The sequence below is a fragment of the Hyposmocoma kahamanoa genome, unplaced genomic scaffold (genome assembly GCF_003589595.1).
Source record: "Hyposmocoma kahamanoa isolate Upper Pololo Valley unplaced genomic scaffold, ASM358959v1 62, whole genome shotgun sequence".
NCBI classification, from domain to species: Eukaryota; Metazoa; Arthropoda; class Insecta; order Lepidoptera; family Cosmopterigidae; genus Hyposmocoma; species Hyposmocoma kahamanoa.
Genome location: NW_020653850.1, coordinates 18,423,756 through 18,443,108, shown reverse-complemented (window position 1 = coordinate 18,443,108; position 19,353 = coordinate 18,423,756). Strand labels below are relative to the sequence as shown.

The window sequence follows — 19,353 nt, the reverse complement described above, 5'->3', positions numbered from 1 at the left end:
ACGAGTATGCGCGTCGATTAATTTGACCTTTCTAAAATAAAATATAATCTGTTGCTTTTGTAAAATAAAAGAGGCGAATCATTAAGTTTAGTTTACGTTTACCAGAATCGATGAAATTATATTCGTTCAGAGTCAGCTCGATTAAAAAATCGAACTCACCTAGCGAGCTTATATATAGAAGTTTATCCTAAAAAATGATATATTTTTAACTACATATCATAATAATATTCTCAGTATTGTCACGGCGGTTTTTTAGCATTGCCCCCAAAGTATGTAACTGTTGGTTATAGTTGTTTCAAATTCTATTAGATCGGTTATAGAAAAAGTTTAAACAGCTCATACCAATTCTGAATTGAAATATAAAATAAAAGAAATGTTTTATCTCGTAATCTTGTATAAAATGGTCATAACTGAAGTTAAGGTGCTTTTCCACCGGCGAGTTGAGACGAGAATTGAAATGTCGTCAGACTATTTCCATCAATAATTGCCGTTAATATTTTTTTTATTTTTTATTTATTTATTTATTTTAAACACTAAGAATATTACAAAAATATATATACATCACACCCTTAAATCTACATTGGTTTGTCCGGGTGCTGCACGTAGCTATTGGAAACTCGTTATTGATTTTAATAGCCATCGCGTGCTCGCGGTGAGGTTGTGGATAGTAAAATAAAAAATATTGAAATACCTATAGAGTAAATTATTACTGAGTTGATATGTTTTTTCGGCTCACCTCGTGCTTTACATTTCGTACCGTCACTTTATCATAAAAAAAAAGATTCACAACTTTGACATAGGACATACTTTCAATTGTCATGTATCTGGCCCGCAAAAGGTGGTGAATAATGGAAAGTTTTTATCATTTTATTATCTGTAACACAATGGGGATTTGTGGAAAAATGTAACAATCTTCGACAGGGGCCATATTTCTTTTTTTTATCTAAGTGGCGGTGCGGTTTGTGTAATACTGCCCAATTTACATTGCGACAGACTGGAATTATTTTTTGGAACCATAGCATAATGACGCAGGGTGTAATAAAGGTTCGATCATATATAAGCTACTGGGCCTAACTATACCTAACATCGTATCGTCGCTTAGCAAACAACACCCCTCAAGACGAAATGTGCGGTTTTTACTTTCGAACGTTGTTAAGGTCAATAAAACTCAATAAAAATTATGTAACGAACATACATACAATTATTTATTATCCATAAATTCAGCACCTATTACCACCAATAACTTAAAAAATCTTAAGTAAGATATAAAATAATAGTATTGTTTTCTAAGCGAAGACATAAAAACAAAAAATATTCGCGAAAAAGCCATGATTCTTTCTATACAAATATTTTCATGCATGAAATATATTATTATGGTCAAGCCAAATATTCGATAAATTCTGTTTTGTTAGTTTTCATTATTTTGTTCTCGAAAGGTATATACGCATACCTTTGTTAATCGAAGGAAGCAATAAACATTATTTTGTAAGGCAATGAATTGATTAGTTGGTAATAAACTTATTCAAATAATAATTTATGACTATTTATTTTATTTTAGTCCCTTTAGCTGAACGGATGGAATGAATGGTATTTTTAGATTTTCTTAGTTACGCCTTGGACCGATAACTCAAGAGGACTGCTAATCGTGATACAAGACAGCGTAGTCGGTTTTGTATACCCATGGGTACGCCAGATGTCGCGACGAGAACCAAATATCTATTTTCGTAGCTACTGTGTTTTACATTTAAGAGCTGCAATTTATCAAAGTTACTCTAATTTCTAGTGATAATAGTCAAATCAACTAGATATTGGCGGCTATTCCTTTATTTAGAATTGGCGCCATGTACCCATATTAGCAAGTGTTAATTTATACATTAGACCTGTAAACTTTAGTCTGTGGAGTCGAAACCCTTGGCCTGTGGGGTCCCGGTGCCTTTCATCTATACAAAATTTTGACTCTTCCGAAGAACAGAGTCCAATGTGATTATACAGCGAAATTAGGACAAACATATAATCTCGTTATTCAAACTAAGATCTATCTATAGGCGTTTTCAGAATATTTATATCTTATTTCGGGTCGGAAATATAAAATCGAATAACGGTTGATTTGGTATGCACAGCGAAAAACACGAAACGAAAAACGAAAAACTTTGTCCTACGCATGAGTCGATTTTATCCAAAAAATTAATGACTGTCTGGGAAACCTAAGGGCCGGTTATACAAATATATACATAATACAAGATAGCTATACAAAAGGGGAACGCTGCGTGCATCTCGGGCTCCTTGTGCATTTTATTCATATAATTTAGTCCTAGTTTTAGTTTCTAGTATTTAAGCTTTTATTGTATAATAAATAATGCAAATGTAAAAAAAAATTATATGGTCCTATCGGGGTGGCGTGTTTTGTTGAGAATAAATCCTCTAAACAGAGAGAAAAAGAACAGTAGATCTCATTGTGAAAGAGGTATGCCTTATTCAGCATGACCATGGTAGAGTTCTTCCTTGGATACAAATTTTCATTACGATTTTTCTACGTGAATGTGTGTACCTATCAATGAAAACAAAGGAGCGACCAATTCTAAAATTTCGCGACTAAAAGGCGTGATCAAGTCCCTGCAGATGGACAATTTTTTCTTGCTAGAGAATTATTGGACCTATACTGTAAATAAACCACACACAGTACATTTTCCTACATTAAGAGATAAAAAATAAAATGTATATTTATCCATACCAAAAAAAATTATTATTTTTTTCTCTAAACTATCAACTTTTCAAGAAATTATACAAGAATAAAAGTTGTTAGAAATGTTATTATCTATCACATAAAAAAAAATTTGCTCGGTACTCCACAAGTTATTCCTATGTCCAAGAATTATCAATTATTATATAATCATCGGAACAATTTTAGAAATACAGAGATTTTTTCATATGATAAATAATAACAATTCTGATAACTTTTATTATGTAATTTCTTGAAAAGCGGATTGTTTCAGAGAAAAAAAATTTTAGTTTTATTTTGTTTGGAGAAATAAACAATTTATTTTTTATCTCGAAATATAGGAAAATGTAATGTGTGTGGTTTATTTGCAATATAGGTCCAATCATTCTCTATCAAGAAAAAAATAATCCATCTGCAGGTACTTGTATATTCGTATATTTTGAGATAAAAAATAAAATGCATATTTCTCCATACAAAAAACAAAAAATATTTTTTTCTCCGAAACTATAAATTTTTCAAGAAATTATACAAGGAAAGTTGTTAGGAATGTTATTATCTATCATCTATCATATAAAAAAATTAGCTCGATACTCCACAAGTTATTCCTATGTCCAAGAATTATCGATTTGGGCCCACTGTGCGGCGTAACGAGTAAATCTGGTTTCGGTCACGTTGGAATAAGGCCCGGGTGAAAGAGTTTGTCCAAGGATATACTGCCACCAAGCAGTAATGCCACTGCGTTCCGATGTCGAAGGGTAAGACTGCTGGTGAAACAACAGCCATGTGGAACTTGTCAACTTTGTGTCTTAGGGTGACGGGTGCAGTGGCGGTGCCTCTGAACCCTCGACACAATGTGTTAATGAAAAACGTTAATTTTATAAATTGACAATTTATTACTTAGCTTACATTTAATAATCAAAATATAGTATTCACTACATACATATATCCGCAAATTCATCCTGAGGTTCAATTCACATTGCTGCGAGACGGGATGGAAGCTAATTTTTGTAAGGAAAGGATGTCAATTGTGTAACGTACAAACTACAAACACCGGCACATATTTAGCGGAACAAAAAAGAATGAGAATATAAAGTGATTACGTTTACATTTAAATAAATAAGGATATAAGTACCAATTATCACGTCACATTATCACGTTATAATTATAATGTCGCTTAGAACAGCCTTACTAAAGGTTTATTTAACAAAAATCGTTTTTTACTTTTTGTGAAAAAGAAACAGTTGAAAACTTAAAAATTGTAAAATTTTAACATTGATTACATAAAACAAATTAATGGGACAAATAAAAATAACCGGAGTCTTTTGAAAAAACTGCTTTATTTAGAGTTTTTACTAGTGTTCTGCTAAATTTGCCAGTTTGTGTAGGTAGATACGAGCCAAAAAATATTTTCCCGTAGCTACCGTATTGTATCTAGTTCATACGTTACATTTGACATAAAGATCATTATGTTATGTACTATAAATTCGTCTCCGTCCCGTTCCTTGGCAATGTAAATTGAGCCTTATTTACTAAAAGTTATTTTTACACATTTTATCAAATAATAACTTTTTAGTAAATAATAATTTTGTTAAATAATCTGGCGGCCGCACAAATGTCAAAGTATATCTACAAAATGTCAAATTATAAATTACCACAATGCTACATTTCCTCAGTACACTATAATAACCATCGTAATATTTTGTCATTCCCTAACCATTTACAACTATAATGTAAGAAACGACAAAAAATTGGACACTTATTGGGCGCATTGACGAATGTAACATGTCTTCGAAATTTTAAGGTCGAAAATATATTGATGCAATTGAATAGATTCCTTTCTTAACCGACTTCAAAAAAGGGAGAGGTTCCACTGCATGCTTTTTGTATGTATGTCACGCGATATTGTGAACCGATTTAGATTATTCTTTTTTGTTAGAAAGAGGGAACCCCGGGTCGTTGTCCTATTAAATCTCTAAGGATGGCAAAGTATGGGATGAACCTTGTTACCGTCTTTGTTCCGTACTTGTCCGGTAACCGATTTCAATAAAATTTGGCAAACAGATGTCATTCCACGAACTTTTGAAGTCGGTTTTTTAGTACTCTACACTCAGATTACAGATTCCTTTTTTCCATCCTCTAAGGTTTTAGATGTTCTCCGTGTATTCAAATTCCTCAAGATATTACGACCATATTATGAACTAGTGATGAGCAAAAGTTTAACCACAAACCAATTAGTACTTTTAAGTAGTTTGTAGTCAAATAACACGCTCAACGGCAAATTTGGTAAAAATGTCGTCCAAGTACAAAATTATTCAAAGTTTTGTAGTTTTAATTACATTTTGCCCAATATTATTTGTTACATACTAAAATTAAATAAAACGAAATTATTATATGGAATAAAATTGTACAAAAAAAAATTTGGGTGTCAAAACCGACAAATTGATAGGCACTATTGGAATTTAGTTACAAATATTCATTTCAAATGGAAGTTTATTCAATAATGAAGAATAATTACATAAAAACTTTAACTTCTGTCTTAAAGCTGTCAAACTCAATATTAGTATGGGTTTTCAGCAGACAGACAAGTGACCAACAACAATTATAACTGAATTATTTTTGTATTTAAAAATGACACGTACACCTAGAGAAGGTAATGTTGAATTTTCGAAGTTTAATCGCAAAATAAAATTACATAACATAATAAACACCACGCCATAGCAAGGATTGTTACTACGACCATTAGCCCACATCAAAAATTGTCTGAACATTTTGCGTTAAAAACATAAGTCTCAAAACTAAAACCTAAAAAAACTTATCCATGCGTAGTGCTGTCCTCGACGAAATCCCTGGCTTCCTCTCTAGTGACACACTCGACGTGTGAAACTTTATTACGAAATTTAACACCGTAGAATTTGTGTGCGTGTTCCAACAATTCCGGTCTGAATGTGGTTGTGATGAATTGTGCTGATGATGATAGCTCGTGGATCATGTTCGCGATGGCTTTACGATGTTGGGCGTCGAGAGCCTGGAGAAAAAAAAAAGAGAATGTTAAAATATGCAACGTAATCGACATTTTTAACGAAATTGAGTTTACAACATACTACAGGGTGGGCCAGAAAGGCGTACGATTTTAAAAACGTGCGTAATTGTCACTTTAAAATAAACTTTAGGCACCAATATCTGGAAAGTTATCAAAATGCATTACTCATGACAGCGAGGGCAGAAATTAAGTTCTAAACTTTTCAAGGTATCAATAGAAAATTCACGATAAGTTTAACTACGTCAACGATTGAAACGAGGGGTTATTTGTATGCGTTACGCGTTTGTGGACCGATTTTGATGATTCTTTGTATGTTAGAAAGAAAGGTACCTTAGTATTGGTCCCATTCAAATTTGAAGAAAATATTCCATCTCTAAGAGTGGCAAACTAAGGGATGAATCCGGTTTCGCGCACTTTCCGGTAACCGATTTCAATAAAACTTGGCAAATAGATGTAATTCTACGAACTTTTGAGGTCGGTTTTTTCTCTGTACTGAGATTATTTTTACTCCAATATGACTTTTTATTGATCTCCCGATATTCGTATCATTTAGGTGAATAACCACGAAAATCTCAAAAATCCAAATTTTTCAACACTCTAAAGCCGGGTACTCATTAGCGAGCTGTAACTGTAACGGGATGGATACAGTAACGAGGTTCTAGTGTGTACGCGGGAAACAGTCTTCACTCGCTAGAATGAGTACCTGGATATTGTCGGCTCACTGCGAACCGCACGCGTTCAGCTTGCGGCAAGCTCGCGAACCACGTACACACTATGATTCTTGGTAACATAACATACAACGGTCACGGTTGCAGCTCGCTGGTGAGTACCCGGCTTTAAGTCAGTTACTTGTCATTTCGAAGTACATTTGTTATTGGCTTTTGGCCCCCGCGTTGTACAGTACCATCTTTAAAAGTCTAATTGGTATATTAAGTAGCAGTAGAGCCCCTTGTGAAAGAGTTCGTCCAGGGAAGTAATGCCACCTTACCTATTTCTGCCGTCAAGTAGTAATGTCAGCATTACTGTGTTCCAGTTTTGAAGACAAGGGGTGCTGGTGAAATTACAGGCACATGGGACTTGTCAACTTATGTCTAAGGGTGACGGGCGTATTGGTAGTACCCCTCAGATCTTTGCGATTTAAAGCTCTGAGTGGCACTGCAACTGTTATTGATAGACGTGTAACTAGCTTACCATCAAGCGCACGATTTGTTCGTCCCTTCACTTATTATTTGAAAAATTGTACTTCCGCAAAGTAACGCCTGAATCTATTAATTACTAATTATTTAAAAAAAAAATCGAGAATTAACGATTAGCAAATTCTCGAATACAAATTCTGATAACTAATTAAATTAAGAGATTTCACCTGATCGATTTCGTCAAACAGATAGAACGGCGCCGGGTCGCACTTCTGTATAGCGAAGATGAGTGCAAGAGCGACAAGCGACTTTTGTCCTCCGGATAGTTGATTCATCTCTCGCATGTCACCTTCGCCGCCGGTGAATGACACCTTGATGCCCACACCCGCGAATTGATCGGCGTTTGTACGCTGCAACAACATGATTAGGATGTATACTTCGTTTCAATCCATTTTAAACAAAGAGTAAAGAAACAAATCACTAACCCGACTATAGATGGTTTAGCGATGGCCAATTGTAATGCCAACTACAAATCGATCGATTAGCGGTTTTACGTACATAACATATAGAAGCATATTTAAAATTTCCAAATTCTTAATTTTAAATTCTCCTTGAAATCTTTAACTTTAGATACTCGTTCGATTGCGATCGTAATTTTCGATTTACTAATCGGTTACAAAAACTTTAATTGAATGAACCAAATGTTTTTTTAAGTACAGCACTATGTAACCGTAGGCAAGTCACATAGTTTTAAGCTGTATAGTTAAAAAATAACCCCACTATTGGGCTTCCATTTTTCAAATACGATTTTACGACGCTATTCAAATGAATATTTTTGGAAAAAGTGATGAGATATCAAGTCGAAATCTTCGAAATATACGTGAAAGTGTTACCTATTCCATTTATTTAGTGATTGCTGTAGAATTTTACCCAAACAGTTTTGTTTACTTTTTGTTTAAAATGGACTGAAACAGACTATATATAAATCTCCGACAATCAACCTACCACCTTTGCCCCAAGCTTGCTAATTTTGAATCACCTCAGTTACGTGTCGATAGTGTCAATGGCAGGATTTTGCTCGTTTAGTGTTCTGATAAAGTGTAGTCGCTTGTCAGAGGCTAGCCATCGAGCTACTTTTCTACTGTCATTGCAATTCTTTGGTATTTCACACTTCAATGGCGAGTAGACAGCACGTCAATCGTGTAGTCTACTAATATTGTATATATTTATTTTGAAGACTTTTTTTTTGTTATGACGCACACACACACACACATAGCCCCGCACTAGGGAAACCCTTATCGCGGGTGCCATGGACACACACATAGACAACCACAAATTACCCACCCAAACTCACGAGATAAATAAATGTAGGCCATATAAATATTTCTCCCGGCACGGGAATCGAACCCGCGACCTCTGCGTGGCAGTCCGACATAGTGGTACGGCCACGGAGGTAGTTGATTAAACAATAATAATTGCTGATTAAACGACATAAAAATGAAGATAAGCATAGTAATTTCCATAGTAGTTTTAGGGTTACCTATCAGTAGTCCGAAATAACATTTTCCAGAAATAACGTTTGCTCGAATTTTCAAATCTTCAAAAATAATTTTGAGAGGAAAATGTTTTTTCTTTTAAACCTAACCGAACCTAATCGTGTCTTTGCGATAAACATCTAGCATATCCTGAAAGAACAACGGTTTCATTGTATTTCGGTGTAATTAAAATTCGAACAAATGTTATCTCGGAAACAAAATTCGAGTTTGTGATAAATTAGGTTACCAGTTTTAGTAAGGCAACATTGAACGTTATTGACTGAATGAATGAATGCCATCACTGCCAATCCAATGACACTCTATTGAGACTCAATTGAAATTGCAACTAGATTTTAGCAGAATAACAAATATTGTCATAATTGCAATGTACTGTTTGTGCTAATAAGTGATGTCTCAATGGAATTAAAATGACTTGTTGTTTCTAGAAAATTAGCACTCGGGCGCCCAGTGACATTATTGATATTGTCCTACCAGCTTAGTGCAAGCATTTAAAATGTGTCTACAAATTATGTTACATTTCTAATATAGTTAATAAAAATTTTCGAACAACACAAAGAAAAATCCCTTAGATCTGACTGGGCTATAACCAGTGCCTTGTGTCACGCCGGGGCTACCGCTCTTACAAACTGAGCTACAGACCGAGTCAGCCGATCTTATGAATTTTCTATGTTCTTGTTACATATCTTTGTATTGGGTTTAAATAGCTTTTTTGCCGTCAGCGCCATCTATGAGAAAATGAAGTTTCTTCACTCAGCCATGGTAGTAAAACATCATGGTAATTCAATTGACGAAATCTATTGTAAATCCCAAGATTTTTTTTAATTTTAGCACCTACTGACGAAGCCTAGTGCCTATCTTAAAGGTTATAATTTTTTTTTTTAAATATCTACTTCTATTTAATAAAATGTACCGAAAAAACTTAGTGGTGCAGCCATTATGTGGTCTGTTGTGTGTCAGTTTCATATGTGGTCATAAGAATTCTTTCTCCCAACTATGCTATCACCGCTCTTTTCTAAAACTATAATTAGTAAATACTTACATCAGGATTGACAACCTCGTCTTCCGAAGCGACTCTCATGATAAGACTGCCGCGTCCCTGCGGCACGAGCTTCTTGAAAACCTCGGTGAAGTTCTTGCTCACTTGTTTGAAAGTGAACTGGATGGCTTCAAGTTTGCGGTGCTCCAATGTCTCAATCAGTTCTCGGATTTTCTCGCCACTGTGGATAAAGGACGTTTTCAGCTTTAGTTAATAATGGTGAAGTTAATTTTTATAATGTTCAAACTGGCAAACAATGCGACGGTTCATTTGATGGAAAGTGTCTCAAGGGAGTCACCACATTTATTAATGCGGAAACGGCTGTATGCCCATGAAATAATAGCGAAAAAGACGGTGCCCGTTTCGTTTCCGCTCGGGCCGCTAACGCAGAACGCAAATGTTGACGTTGACACCTGTCAAAAGTTGAAGTCACTTAACAAAAACGATGTGATGGTGTGGTTGTTGGAGTTTTATTCGCCGTTGTGAAATAATTTTTAATATCGTTTTTCATCGTGTGGCTTTTAACTATACAAGTTTATGCTATAATTCAAAATAAAACTTCAAAAGATATTGAGTTCTTAGGTTTTTACGATTGTTACACATAGGAAATGAAACTATTTTTACGGATTTAAATCGCGTATATTTGTTTTTGACTATAATATATATATGACATGATCAGTCAACCGTGACTACGGGACCTGTAAAGGGCCCGAAACGTCGGTTTGTTTGAAAAAACAAATATACGCTGTTTAAATTCGGAAAATAGTTTCATTTCCTATTCAAAAGATATTTCTAAACGTACAACATAATATGAGCCTTCCAAATTATATTTTTCCAATTTTTCGGAAATTTTTCCTAAAAAAATTGCTACTTAATGAAATTTTTCTGAAAATTACCCAAAAGTACTTGGGCATAAAGTTTTTCTGTGTTCGGACTAGTATATTTCCCTTAATATGGCAAACGCATTGCTGGTCGAGAGACGCGAGATATTCTTCTACTACATTTGAAGAAAAACTTAAAAATGGTTTTTTAGGGGGCAATATGTATTTCAGTTCGCTTTTTTAAAGGTTGAACACTGTGAGTCAGCATGCTTTAGGCACTGCATGTTAACTTAAGTGTGTTCATATCAGGTTTGTCAGCATTCTTCGTCAAGCGTGTTTAAATAAGAACATCAAAACCTGTTTAAAAAAACTGAACTGGGGTATTCAGTTAACTCGATATACACAAACTGTCAAAATTGGGTGATGAAAATTTTACCTAGCATATTACAGATTCCTAATTTTCAAAAACTGTTAAATATAAAATTAAAGGTCGCATTCCAGAACTGTACTCAATGCTCAAGTCAGGACTTGAGTATGATTTCAAGCACTGGAAATACGACCGTAATGGCAACGACTGTATGATTTCTAGTGCTTTAAATCATACTCAAGTCCTGACTTGAGCATTGAGTAGAGTTCCGGAATACGACCCTTAGTACATTATTAACCTTCTTGAGATTTTATCTCAGCTTGGTAGACAGCTTTGATAGTTATGCATAATGTTAGTGATTGTTATAGTATTTGAAGTTTACTTCAGCTATTTAACTTTACGCTGGCACTGGAACTATCTTGTTACTTCATATTTATAAACTTTACTTTTTTACGACTACATAGATTACAAAACATTATTAACTCATATCATACAAATCGGTATTGTAGCATGGGCGTTGTAGCTACGACGTCCGTCTATTGTCGCTTATCGGTTGTGTCACAAGGCCCTAAACGAAGATAAGTTAATTGACTCGGTCGACAATCCAGAACAGTTAATCGTTAAACTAATCCGAATACATGTCAAGACCACTGCAATTGAGGATAAATGTATTAAATCCAGGTTAATGTTGTAAGAAAAAATATATATGTTCAACGATATTTCGTACTTAACGCTTAACAATTATCCATGACGGATTGTAAAAATGTTTTATTTCTATTTGTGTCTACTTCTGATACCGGTGACCGCAAACGTCTTGGCGTCCACAGAAATATTTGACGTTGAAAGTGTTAGTGATGGAATCTTCTACTTCTTTACCCATATCAGTAGTGTTGTGAGCGGTATAAAGGAGATATTCAATATTGTACTTAGTGACAATCCCGGAAAAGATAGTAATTCTACAACACCTATTCCAGAAGATGCATATTTGAATATAAAAGAATTAACAGCAAAATACGAGCGTCCTTTCGAAGAACACAATGTTACGACCGAAGATAAGTATATCCTGACCTTGCATCGTATACCATGTAAAGAAAATTGCACGAGTGAAGTTATTTTTCTTATGCATGGCCTTGTAGATTCTTCAGATACTTGGATATTACAAGGCCCGAACAAGTCTCTTGGATACATCCTCGCAGATAAAGGATACGACATATGGATGGGGAACGCAAGAGGGAATAAATATTCTTTATCACACGAATATTTAAAGCCTCGTGAATCTAAGTTTTGGCAATTCACTTGGGAAGAAATAGGAATTTATGATTTGACGGCCATGATTGATTACATTTTGAATGTAACGAATAATTCGCAGTTGTATTACATAGGCCACTCACAAGGAACAACCAGTTTTTACGTCATGAACAGTATGAGACCGGAATATAATAAGAAAATAAAAATGATGATTTCGCTAGCTCCAGTTGCTTGGTGTAAAAACGTAAAAAGTCCTATAGTAAGAATGTTTTCACCAGCTTATAAAATATTAGGTTATTTCTTATCAAATTTCAATACGTATTCGCCGACCACGGAGTTCTTTAATAAGTTTGCTCTATCACTTTGTACAGTATTACCAAATAAATGCGACAATCTGATGAGGTTGATAGTGGGACATGACCATAAGTTTATTAATAAAACTATGTTGCCGATTGTATTAGGTCATATACCTAGTAGTTCTTCTACGATGCAATTTATGCACTACGGACAACTGGTGGAGTCTGGCCGTTTCCGGCGTTACGACTATGGGTTAAAAAGAAACATGGAAAGGTACAACGATACAACACCTCCAGATTACGACTTAAGGCGTATTACGATACCCGTGTCATTGTTTTACAGCGGAAACGACTGGTTATCGGATCGTGCAGATGTTGAAGTGTTGATAGAAAAATTGCCCAACGTGAAGTTTATAAACTATATTGAATCGTTTAACCATTGGGATTATCTTTACGCGGAAATTGCTTCAGACGTTATTTATTCAAATATCATAAAACAAATTACTGTTAATAACTTTAATATAACCGGTAAACGGATAAATTAGAATAGCGATGCGCGATTACGAATGATATCGATATTCGACTCGTTAGTAATTACTAATCCCGTCATTCAACTGACAAATTAGTAATCTACTAATTTAAAAAAAATTGTAATAACTGCGTCAGTGGCCGAACGGTTATCCTACTGGACTGCCACGCAGAGGTCCTGGGTTCGATTCCCTGGTCGGGAGAAATACTTGTATGGTCTACAATTATTTATATCGTGAGTTTGGGGGTAATTTATGATTGTCTAGGTATGTGACCATGGCACCCACGATACAGGGTGCAAGCTATGAGTGAAAAAAAAGTGCTAATTTTCGTATTGGAATGATTTGAATTATCATTCATTACTAATCCATAGATTCCATAGAACATTTCTGCCTAGCCGTCTCTGGCATAGGTAAATACCGTAAATGTGACGGGGAAAATGCCCCTTTTTATTGGTATGGACATGGTGAATGGTTCCGAGTAGTTTCGCCATAATAATCATTCGACAATAATTCAACTCGAGTCGAATGATTGTGCTTAGATTCGACTTAGGTGAATGATTTGCCCATTCGAATGATTAATATTAGTAACATTCAAAGTCGCACATCGCTAAATTAAATAGCGTCTTGTCAAAAGAGTAACATAATATAGACTATTTATTTAAAACTTAAGTGTCACTTGTACTTTACCTTTTTTTTTTTGCTTTAACTGAAATGTTAACTACATTTCGAAACCAAATAAAACAAATTGTGTCCTTAGTATAACTAAGTCATATAAGATCATAAGTCAAAAATGCTTGTATCACATGAGTCATAAAAATAATACGAATATATGAAACAAATTACGTTTATATGAATTTTTTTAATTTAATATCCGATACTACCTCAGCTCGAATCCAATTTTTTCCCGTACTAATACGGTTCATTTTGCTTGGGTCGAACGGCAGGGCCACTGGCTTTATTTCAGAATTTATTTTTCACCTTACTAGCTCGGAAAGGCTTTCATTCTCATTAGAATTCTGCTCGCAAAAACGTTATTTGCACGCTAGCGTGGAAAAAGGTCTTGAAATTCGAACTTGACGCTGGACTGTAGTACAAATAGCATTTTCTTTCGATGAAAAAAAAAAGATTAAGGATTAAGTCGTATTCTAGAACTTTATCAGTTCTCAAGTCAGGACTTGAGTATGATTCAAAGCACTAGAAATCATACTCAAGTCTGCTCAAATCCTGACTTGAGCATTGAGTAGAGTTCTGGAATACGATCCTAAGACACGTTCAACTACGCGATTTGTCGTACATTAGTTGTTTATGTAATATAAATCCGTTGGTATATTTTATTCTCTTTATTGTTGACATTAAATTGACAATGATAACTAATTGTGTTTATTAAATTACTTTAATTCAACGAAGAACTAAAATAAAGTCAACAATCACTGAATCACACAAAAAAATACAAGCAAGAATAAAAATTGATGAGGTGTAAATTCACAACGCATCCGAAGATAAACTTTTATTTTAATTAAAAAAAACTGATGTTTTATAGTTGAACTGTTTTTCTTTTATCTACCATATTCCTCGCTAGTGAGGTGAAAAGTTGTGTGTTTGGCTCGGCAGCACTAATCAGTACAGGTTATTCTCGTCTCGCACTATGCCTTAAATGCAAACAGGCTGTACTTACCCAACATCCAGTTCCTCTTTTCGCTTGTACAATTTTTCTTTCTGTTCAGAGAAACTGATGAACTGGTCCAATGCTTTCTTGTTCACGTGGTTGTACTTTTTCAGATGCTGGTTCGCTTTTTCCAATTCTTTGAACAACTGTAAAAATTATATTATTTAACTGTCTCCGTGGCCGAACGGTTACCATTACCATGGACTGCCACGCAGAGGTCCCAGGTTCGATTCCAGTGCCGGTAGAAATATTTGTATGGCCTACATTTATTTCTCTCGTGAGTTTGGGTGTAATTTGTGGTTGTCTATGTGTGTGTCCATGGCACCCGCGACACAGAGTTTCCCTAGTGTGAGGCTAGGTTGAGTGTGTGTTATTATAAAAAAATATATCAAAATATTAGTGTATGAAGTACTTCATACTCTATGGTTTGAAGTTCAGCTCTTATTCAAAATAGATCGTGCGGTTTACAAGATTTGTCCATTTGTATGGATAAATGCGAAGTATTCGGTGCATACAGAGAGTAAGATATAATTTTGGCACCAAATATCTTTCCATTCCAAATTAAGGCTCCTTCAGATATAGGCGTAATTCGCTGCCGCTGTGAGTAGAGGATAACGAGTGGGTGATGAAATACGCGGTATTCCCACTATTGACACCTAAACGTATATCGCTACCACTGTGGATAGCCAAATCCGTTATTTATTATTATTAAATAAAATAATAAAAAGACTATTCTTCAACACTACAACGATACATAAAAACTTAAAATAGTGGCTTGAAATCTAAACGTGTTGAAGAAAAGGTAACAGCCTCAGCAATTTGCTGGTTTTCAGGCTTCACATTGTGTGCAGGCTGTATATTTGAAAGTGAGACATATTCATACATGTCATAGTAAATCATGTTACAACTTAATATAGACTAAAATAAAATTAGGATATGGAATAGAACAAAAACTAAATCAACAAATTTGTTTTGGAGTGTACATAGGAATAAACCTATTCCCTTTACGCTTGATTTCGAGTGCAATGGGAATACGCCGAAATATAGCGAGCGCCGAGTGAGACAGCAACAATAACAATGATTTCACATCTCCCTTCCTACTAAAAGCACCTCATTTCTCTAGAAAATAAAAACAAAGTTACTTACCTACGCATATTTGTTATGATGAAAAAAGCTGTTATCGAAATGATTACGTTTTAGGTTATGCTAATTATTTGTGCTTTGATTTTCGCCGCCGTGCCGCAGCTCTCCGTTTCGTCGGAGCAATAATAGTGATGTGCATAGATTTCGATAAGTCTTGTTGTGTAATGTTGTTCACAAGTAGTAGTCGATAAAAAATTTTTTTTTTTTTGTAAACTTTAAGTTCATTAGTTTATTATTTCTATGGGTTCGGAATCAGGAATATAGCGCACTCTATATGTATGTCCCACTTTCAAATATACAGCCTGTATAAATACATATATTTGTCGCTCTGAACACCGCAGTATGCAGTTTCTAATTAAGTTTATAACTAAGAAATCACCTCACTCACCGCAATTATACACTATTATATATATATAATATACATATATATATAATCCCAGTTAAAATTATGTCAACTAGTCGTCACTAACTGGTATGCGGAGGGATGAATTTGCTACTGCTCCTGTCGCCGCATAGAGTGGGAGCAGTAGCAACTAATAAAATATACCGCCTACCTGGGCGGTACGACGCGGTATTCCGGTTTCGCTGTAGCCGCGGAACTTCATACAAATACCCGGCGGGATGGCGCGCGGTATTTTTCGCTACCCACAGCGGTCTGAACAGATCTTATTGTCGCCGAGACTTTGACAGTTACAGTTGTGCTTCAAACTTGCGCAAACCACAGTCGCTAGGGCGCGTGTGTGTAAAGCTGAACATTGTCCTTATAGGAGACCCGTGCCCAACAAAGAAAGGTATTTGGATTGTTGATGAACAAATACCTGTTTCAAAGACATCTTCGAGTACTTATTATGGAGATCGGGTGCGTTGGGCAACGTGCCGAGTGCAGCGATCTTGTCCAAAGACTCCTGTATTTTCTCCTGGAGGAGCACTTCCTTTGACGCCATCTTCTCTAAGCCTTTTGCGTCCTCCTCCATTTTGTCTTGAGCTTCTTTTTCCTGTTAATTATGATACGTGTAATTAATCGAGTTGGTAAAATAATATTTATAATAATATTGTGCCAGGCCATCACACCAATTACCTGATCTTAATTACATAATAATTGAATCCTTTTTATTCTGTTTATTATTTGTTCTTAAAATTATTATCTCAAACCGATTTTGATACTCTCTTCGTTACAAATGATCACGCCAAGGTATTAATATCTTCGACAAGATATCAAAATCGATTCTCTCTTTGTATCGAAATAATTTGAAAGGAAGAGAGAATCGATTTTCGAAAATATCGAATTTTGTAATTGGATTTTACGTCACTACATCTCTAGAAACTTAAAATCTCAAACGTCACAGTATCCATGCTATGTGAAATGAACTATAGGGAATTCCCTGTACTTAGGAGTATCGTAGCAACGGAATTAACTCCGAAGCACCCTGAACACACAGAAAAGAACTGATTTAGAACAATCCATATTCCAAATTGGTGTACCAGAAATCGAACCCAAGTCATTGGGCCGCCCAGGTCGTCAGGAGCTTTGAGTAAGATTTACTGATATTTATAAGTAATACTTTATTTGTATGAGGAATTGTTTGAAAAGCTTGATGGATGAAGCAAGAGAAATTTGTCAGGATTCGCGCTGTGTCAGCCTTTATAATGTATATATAACTTATGTAAAGGTACTTGGTTGAGTGAAAACAATAATAATAACAAATTAGTGGAGTATTTTCATAAAAAAGTATATGAATATCATGGTAGTAACACATCATGATATTCAATAAATAAACAATGTTTACACATTGTAAATAAGTGAGATCAGCACAAGATCGTGGTGCATGGTGAAAACGGTGACAGCCAGTGTGACAGCAGTGGGTAATGTCGGCTGGAAGATGATGATTTGTACCTTATTCCGCCACTTATCGAGCTCGAGTTTCAAAGCCTTCTCGTTCTTAACAGCGGCCTGCACTTTTCGTTCTACATCCTCCATTTCCTTGTTAATCTGCTTGATTCGTTTCTCTGCAGCAGCGAGATCCGCTTTGCTATTCGCCAACCGGCGTTTTCGGTCTTCCACTGAGATTTCTTGAAGAGCTTGCACTAGTTCGTCTTTACGACTGCAAAAGAGCAAAACGTTTTACATAAAAATAAACTACAAGGAACGGCGCCTCTAAGTCCTCTGAGTGTTTATTATAGATAAAAAAGAGCCATATTTGCCTTTGTTAAAATGTTATACCGCCTTGGCCAAAAGTATTGAGCACCCTAAGGATCCCCAATGTGCACAATAAGTATTGTAGAAAACAGGTCGTCTGTTAAATTGTTCTTCTTTCGGCATCTAAAAGGTTTAAAAACAACGACCCAACACACCTCGTGCATAAAATCAGCTTATTATTGCTTTCTGCAATACTTATTGTACATGTTCGCCATTCTTAGGGTGCTCAATATTTTTGGCCAAGGTTGTACATCTGAGATCCAACTTAATTACAATTTACTTTTAGTTAGCTAAAGTTGTAAGGCAAGGTACCTTTCCTTTTGCATACCAATTTCTTTACATAATAAAAAACTAACCGTATCAAATTATTAGTGAGGAGATTCTCGAGTTTGTTCTTGGTAGCCTCTAGGTTCATACGGGCAGAGAAAGCTTCTTTGTTCTCCTGCGTGAGCCGACGGATGGCGTCGTTTAACTCGTCTACTTTACCCTGGTCCGCGGTTGATAGTTGCTCCATTAGTTCCTGGAAAGATTTGCAGTTCGATTTTTATTTTCGATATTTTGGAACCGGGTGCATAGCACGTCTATATCTTGACGTATAGTTAATTCATGAAAATTCTAGATTTTTAAATTATTATTACATATAGGCGTCTTCATACAGTTTAATTTACTACATAGGACTATACATGTAGTGCCTTAAAATAACGCATGTATTTTTTTAGTTTCTGACTTCATCATGGGTGTTACACTTTTTATTGATTTAAAAAATACACGGAATTACACCCGCCGTACACCCGACCCGACAAGCGCCCGATAAGTGTTTCACGTTTTATTGTGACTGCAAAAGTGGAGCGCGCGTGCCGCGACTGCGGCGCTGCAGCAGAGCGTTTAAATATTCTATGAAAATTAGTAGTGGCGCGGAAAGGCAGGTGTAAAACTAGGAATAAATATGACATATTAAGGTTACAATTGTTCCACGTGGAACTGGGTATATGGAACTACTGGGCGGCTGCAACGGCACTGCAGCCACAAGTATTTTATTGAACGCGTTCTAACTGTATTAAAAAATAAAACTTTTGATTACAATCACGAATTCAAATAAGGTCATCAATTTCAATTTCAGAAATCACCTGGTGTAACTCAGACTCTAGTCCCTCCTTGGTGGCTTGCATGGCCTCGAGACTGGACCGGCACTGCGCCAGCGAACGTTCCTTGGGCCCGCGGAAACGCTCGATCGATGATAACTCCTCCTTCATTAGACGAATGTCTGCCTTTACTTTGTCAAATATGTCCCTGAAGAGTAAATAAGTTTCCTCTTAATGCATATTGTCAGGGAAAAGGTTAACAGTTGAAAGCGCCATATAGAGTATCTAGAATGCACTACGAAAAAGTGGCGGATTATCGGAATAATGAAGTGATCTTTCCTAAACATGGATAGATGATGTAATAATATAAGATAAAGCATTGATGCACTAGTATAACTAATTTTCGCTCTAAGTAGCGCTTTGACCTTTCCATGATGTTTAGAGATTAGAATTAAAAAGTGTTTGTAATAGCCATTTTGAGTAAAGTATAACAAGGCACTGAAACTATGAATTAAA

At 35.5% G+C, this 19,353-nt stretch overlaps 1 protein-coding gene across 1 annotated transcript in view; it reads right to left on the bottom strand.

The window, feature by feature from the left end:
- Positions 1 to 3,438: 3,438 nt before the first annotated feature.
- The window catches only part of LOC113229537 (structural maintenance of chromosomes protein 3), a 34,548-nt gene continuing 18,633 nt past the window's right edge, over positions 3,439 to 19,353 (bottom strand). The window contains exons 16-23 of the mRNA XM_026463168.1: positions 18,883 to 19,045; positions 18,112 to 18,275; positions 17,453 to 17,660; positions 16,377 to 16,553; positions 14,425 to 14,561; positions 9,491 to 9,668; positions 7,123 to 7,305; positions 3,439 to 5,744 (exon numbers count right to left, since the gene is read on the bottom strand). Of these exons, the coding sequence (XP_026318953.1) occupies positions 5,532 to 5,744; positions 7,123 to 7,305; positions 9,491 to 9,668; positions 14,425 to 14,561; positions 16,377 to 16,553; positions 17,453 to 17,660; positions 18,112 to 18,275; positions 18,883 to 19,045 (1,423 nt within the window). The 3' untranslated portion in view covers positions 3,439 to 5,531. The remainder of the gene's footprint in view (positions 5,745 to 7,122; positions 7,306 to 9,490; positions 9,669 to 14,424; positions 14,562 to 16,376; positions 16,554 to 17,452; positions 17,661 to 18,111; positions 18,276 to 18,882; positions 19,046 to 19,353) is intronic.